The sequence below is a fragment of the Lepidochelys kempii genome, chromosome 21, assembly GCF_965140265.1.
Source record: "Lepidochelys kempii isolate rLepKem1 chromosome 21, rLepKem1.hap2, whole genome shotgun sequence".
NCBI lineage: Eukaryota > Metazoa > Chordata > Testudines > Cheloniidae > Lepidochelys > Lepidochelys kempii.
In genome coordinates this window covers 6,520,967-6,526,966 of record NC_133276.1, presented here as the reverse complement: position 1 = coordinate 6,526,966, position 6,000 = coordinate 6,520,967, and the positions used below count along the sequence as shown (strand labels likewise).

Genomic DNA, 6,000 nt, shown 5'->3' with positions numbered 1-6,000 from the left:
CGAGTAATTAATTCTGCAAAGGTGTAGAAGCATACAGAAACAAGGACAGCACTGGTAAAATACATTAACTGTAGGCATGCCTAAAGCTTTTATCACCATAGTACCAAGTAGAATTGGCATAAGGGTTCTGGGAAACTGTACTCCCAAATCAGTAGATAAAGCATATGATCTGTCACATATTGTTTATTATCAAAAAAAGAAGAACCAAACCAATATTAAATTAAATAAATTACACAAACATTTTGAGCTTGTTATGCATCATGCAAGTATCAAATAAGGCTTCAAAGTAATTACATATTAATATCACTAGACTTTCAGAGACATAAAAGGTCATTGGAAGTTTAGAATTTAACACCCCCAATGGACTCTCTTTCTGAGTTTCTCTAGTTCCCTGGTCAAGATACCCTGGAAATGAAGCTTTCTGAGCTGGCCACATAGAACCTTTGAAAGAGAAATGCAAGTCATGCTAACTTGTCATTCTGTTTTGTTCAGATTGGTGAATGTCGCCTTTGAAACTAATGTTCTGGGACCCATAGACTTGTCAGGGTTCTGCATCTAAAACATTTGTGCTACTCAGTAGCAAAATGGTGACAGGAGTTATGCCTTCAAAAATACCATCTGTCAGCTGCTGAGGGCTGCATTTGTCACCAGAATTGGCACTGGGCTACAGAAACCAAGTATCCCTCTACCTGAGACTTCAAGGTGGCAGAGTATGTAATTATTGCCACTACTTTCATGGCATCATTCTTGACATCCCATCCATCATGCTGCTGGGAACTGCAAAGGAAACAATACATACTTTGCACAGGGATCTGTTGCTCTGAGGTTTCCTGTATTTGAACTGATACTTTGGCTGTCAGGCCTGTGGGACGGTGAACTGAACTTTTAGCAGACACACTCTGATTCCTGAATTGCAATTAGGAATATCACTAATTTAAAGCGAGGTCACCACAGAGCTTTTATTATAATGAAAAAGCCCCTTGTTCCATTGCACCAAGCTTTTTGTTTATTCTGATCTTAGCTTGTAGGACATGACAGTCCCAGCAAAATTGTGATTGTCTCACTAAGGTCAGAGTGAGAAGTAACCTTTTTTTAGTGTTCTCCCAACTAAAGAAAACTGTACTTCTATTTGTTTAATAATTTTCTCCTGCACCATGTAATCAGAGACTGAGGTTGAGCAGTAGTGACTTAATTAATGAGGTGCCACACAAAACCCAGGCAGCTCTGATGTTATAACATGGAATGTTTGTCGAGCCTGGATGAGTCATGCAGCTCTATTTTCATTGCAAGTGGGGCATCATTTATCTGGGAGCCACAGTACAGCTGCATTTTCTTTCCCCGATAATGTTATCTCAAAGACCCTTTTATCAGGGTGGTTTAAGAGTGTTTTATGAATTAAACAGATTTAAAACCATATAGTAAAACACAAAAGCGTTATTGACATTTTAGGTTATTAGAACAGAAATAACTTTTTAAAAGCAAATTTCCTTTGCATTATTAAGGCCATTATCTATATTTTATTCCTGAAAAACAGACGAGTCAGTTTCACATTTGCTTCTAAGCAGTTTCATTTTCTGGCCCTTATGCTTTATCCCAAGGCTGGAAACACCACAGCGGAAGATTTAAAATCCAGACAAAAAACTGCTTTCATCAGAACTTTAAAAATGTCATAGAAAAAATTCTGCTCATCATAATTTTTGCAAAATTGCTTTTCACAAAACCTGAATTTGGGGCCTAAATGTACGAATAAGTGTCCCTTTAATCCTCAACATACTGTATTTTTCAGCGTTTACATATACTTTAAATGCATTTCCTCTAGTCATAGGCTTCAGAGAATCAATATGGAGATGAAAGGAAGGAACTATAACAGAAAACTAAAATAGCAATAGTTATTAGCATCACTCACACTTTTATATATAAAAGTATTAGGGTTTTTTAAAAAAAAATTAAAAGATATCATCTGTCTATCGGTTATCGAGTCAGGCTTGTTTGCCCGAGAGGTAGATTGTCCTGGTAGCATCAGTTTGTGGTGATTTTTATTCAAATTCACATAGCGCATGAGGGACCAGACACCGTAGCAATCCCAGCAGATGAGCTTTCTCTTGTCACTTAGGTGATTACCTAAAATCTCTTCAGCTTGAAGCTCCAAGCTTGGAGAGGTTAGTGCTGGGTATCACAAGAGCTGTTGACTCCTGGCATACCCAAAATATGCTCAATCTTTAATTATACTGCTCCTGAGTTTTAGCATCATCAAGAACCATTGGATGTATGCACTGAGCTGAAGGGTCTCTCTCTCCCTGTCCCTGAATTTGCTAGGGATGGGCACACTGGTTAAGAAAACCTGCTCACCCTGAAACACTTACCTATTTCTAGAGCTGAATCTAAACTGAACTTTTTAGCAATGTCCAGATACTGAGACTAGGAAGAGGAAGCATCAAAATACCACAGGAATACTTGCTCTCATGATGTTCCCAGATTAAAGGCCTGACCTAAAGCCTGTTAAAGTAAAAGGCAAGATTCTCCTTGACTTCAGTAGGCTTTGAATCAGGCCCTAATTCTGCCAGTGCTTTGAATAAGCTTTATTTTAACTACCCAAACTGTTGGGAAGGCCAGTGTGTGAATATAGCTCCCACTAGAGCTGGCAGGAGCTCTTGGTCATGTGAGCTGAGGGTGGCTAATACCCAAAAATAGCCTGAGCATGTAATATAGAATGCAGCATTACTCCCATGCAGTGGTACCAAGGATTTTAGGGTAATAGAAAACACAGCACTGGCTCAGTAAATGGTACCTGGTAATAGACAGGACAGCGCAGGAGGGCCTGTAGGGTAATAGAGAACACAGAGGTGGCTTTGGGCAGCAACCCCAAGAAATTCACAAGCTTAAATTCAGCGTGCAGATTCCCAAAAGGTCAGTGCACATTTTAAAATATTATCACCTTGCAAACCTGCGTCACTGCATCTTGAGAGGGTTACTTGTGGTTATGAATCAAAGCCAGGAAAGGCTTGTAAATTTCCTTATATGTCACCTCCTTGGAAAAAGGAAGGAAAACAAAGGTGATGCCTGTGTTATGCAACCCTTATGGCTGGGTGTGTGAGTGGGTTCTGGAGGAGGAGGGACAGAGATAGGGTTGACAGCGATGACGGATATTAATAATCCTTCTGCCTGGAGGCACTTGCCATTAAATTAAGTTGCTGCTCTTCTACGTGTAGATGAACGTTATTTCCTGAGTTCCTGCTTCTGTTGTGTTCTGCTACCTGCTCCAAGAGTCCATTGCTCTGAATTCCACACACAGAGGGAAGGAGGAGAGAGGATGTCAGGAGGAGAGGTGTGACGGCCCCTTGCCTCACAACCTCACTGCTACCCCGGGCTGGAAGCACAGAAAGGCTGTTCTGCGCACCACTCAGACAGGGGAAACTTCTTCATAAAGGAATACGTGAGAATAGTCAGTTCTGGAGGCTTTGCCAGCACTTTAACATTCCCCCAGGCACTTACAGCGCTGTCTGGGCCTCCGAACGGAACATGGTTCCAAACATCTCCTAAAGGGACAACAAGATGGGTTTGGTTAGAATGGTACCAATGACTTTCACATGTTGGTGTCCAACCGCATAGCCACTGCACTTGATCTCCATTTCTGTATCCAGCTTTACACCTTCTTCATTTCCTCTTGAGCTTTACACCGCAAGAGGGAAGGTTATTGGCATTGTGGCTACCTGGTTCATAGGGTTTCCTTTGCATTGTTCCTTAATAGGCTGAAAGGGTCAATTTTTCAATGACTGTCTTTCTCAGGCTAGGCCCTGAATGGATGCAAACAGTGCAGCCCCATAAAAGTCAATGGAGCTATGCTGATCTACACCAGCTGAGTACTTGGACCGAGATCTAGTGATAGGCCTCATGCTCCACACTCTCCAAACTTTGGAGGCCTTCAGGATCTGAACTTTGTACCACAGGCCCATCTCCAGTATGAACCCAGGAGTCCCTGTACTGGAATCGATCAACAGCCCATCTAACCGAGTATCCTGTGACACTGGCCAGTGCGCGATGTTTCAGAGGAAGACATAAACCATCCACCACAGTGTGTAATACCATACCATGCAGAGTGAGGGTTTCTTCCTGTCCTCCCCAGCCCTCAAGCTTCTGCATTTAAGCCTGAGGACTGATAGCCCACCAGCCTCCAGGCACACGACAGATAAAAAGCAGCAGATGCAGCAGCAAAAGTCAAATGAGTCTCTCTTCAGAGGAAGGACAGTCTTGTAGTTAAGCACTAGACTGGGAGTCAGGAGATCCGGGCTCAGTTCCTGCTGCTGCCACAGTCTGACCTCCCTGTGTGACCTTAGGCCTCTCACTTCATCATTCTGTGCCTCAGCCTCCCATCTGCAAACTGCATAACACCGCTCCCTCTCACCCACCCTTGGTCTGTCTCATCTATAGTGTTCTAAGCTCTATGGGGCAGGGGCTTATTATGTATATGTACAGCTCCCAGCATAATGGGGCATCAGTCTTAGTTGGGGCAGCTGGGTGCTACCACAATACAAAGTGATTCCTGGTCCTATTCCTCACCTCCTCCAAGTTCTTGAATTCTGCACTGCTTTCATCCACAGATTCATCATAGATGGAGAGCTCTGTCTGACTTGGTCTCTGCATGGGAAGAAGTCAAAATCAATGATTAGCAGGCACAGGACTGAAAAGGATAAAACTGTAGCTAACCCAAGAACAGCCTGTGAAGTTGCCCTGTACAATTTGGAAGCACGAATTGTTATTGGATATGGGTCTGGACCAAAACATCAGACCCAAAACCAGTAAAGTGGATATAGAAAATGATTGGGCAAGTGTATTGGTCCTGATTTGCATTTACACAAGGGCTGAACTACACCACTTTGGCATTACATTTACATTCACAGCCTCTTTGTGGCCCCTTTTGGCTGTGAAAGTGGTATAAAGAGGTATTAATGTAAATGAGAATCAGACCTATTGCCTTTTGGCTCTTCTTTAAAAAAAAACACCCACATTTGTTCCAGTGTGAAACTACCTCTTTAAAGTAAAGTACCTGGAATCTGGGGCCCAACTGTGTTAACCGGGACCCTGTAAGACACCCCCCTGCCCGCCCCGACATTTAGATTCAAAAAACAAAACTGAAAAAGAGTCAGTTGTTTCCTTGTCCTCAATCTCAGTGGGATCCAGGCGGTTTCACCTTCAGCAAATCTCTTAAAAAGCAAATAATTGCTGTGCAGCCGTGATAAGCGCTTGCCTAGTGTCAGCCCAAGGTTGGGGCTGCAGAAGTCTTATCAGGTGTAGCAATGCAAATAAGTGGGCAGGGAGCAGCCCAGGGCTGTGAGCAGCTAGTTACAGTGTAGGCAAGGGAGAGGTCAGACCCCAGTTCCCTTGTTCAGGGAACAGTGAACTGCAAGACTGGTGTTTGGAAGCGGTCACTTAAAGCTGTGTGCGCCACTCTGCCTGTGTGGTTCATACACAAGCATTCATCACTGTGGTGTCTGATGATTGCACAGCTCAGTGTCTATCCATGAGTGCGGCTGATGCCCTCACCAGCACCGCAGATGCTATACTTAAAATTCCAACTGCCCCGCGGTTCCCTGGGACATCGCTGAGTAGCCAGAAAAAAAGACACATTCCCTTCCTGCAAGCATCACGGGATGTCAGGGAGCAGAAATAGAGGAATAAAGTATGAGCCAGATCCTCAGCTGGTGTGAACTGGCATTGCTCAACTGACTTCAGTGCTAATTTACACCAGCTGAGGATTTGGCCCTTTCAATATGGCTATTGCTAACAGATATCGAGCACACTTTCCCCGATCAGACAGGCCTTGCACCTTTCCCCAGGCCAGTGCTCGGGTGACCATATTTCCCAAAGTAAAATGGGACACTGTGCAGGGCTGGCATCGCCCCTTCACCCCCCACATTCCTTCGCACCCCAGTTTGTTGACAAAGTGGGCCTTTGTCCTGTTTGCTCTTGCCAACGGATCAAGTCAGCAAGAGCAAACAGGAC

The 6,000-nt window shown here is 43.8% G+C and overlaps 1 protein-coding gene across 1 annotated transcript in view; it reads right to left on the bottom strand.

Annotated features, from left to right (window-relative positions):
• Positions 1-208: 208 nt before the first annotated feature.
• The window catches only part of SLC26A9 (solute carrier family 26 member 9), a 44,019-nt gene continuing 38,227 nt past the window's right edge, over positions 209-6,000 (bottom strand). The window contains exons 20-21 of the mRNA XM_073319870.1: positions 4,558-4,635; positions 209-3,536 (exon numbers count right to left, since the gene is read on the bottom strand). Coding sequence (XP_073175971.1) covers positions 3,489-3,536; positions 4,558-4,635 — 126 coding nt within the window. The 3' untranslated portion in view covers positions 209-3,488. The remainder of the gene's footprint in view (positions 3,537-4,557; positions 4,636-6,000) is intronic.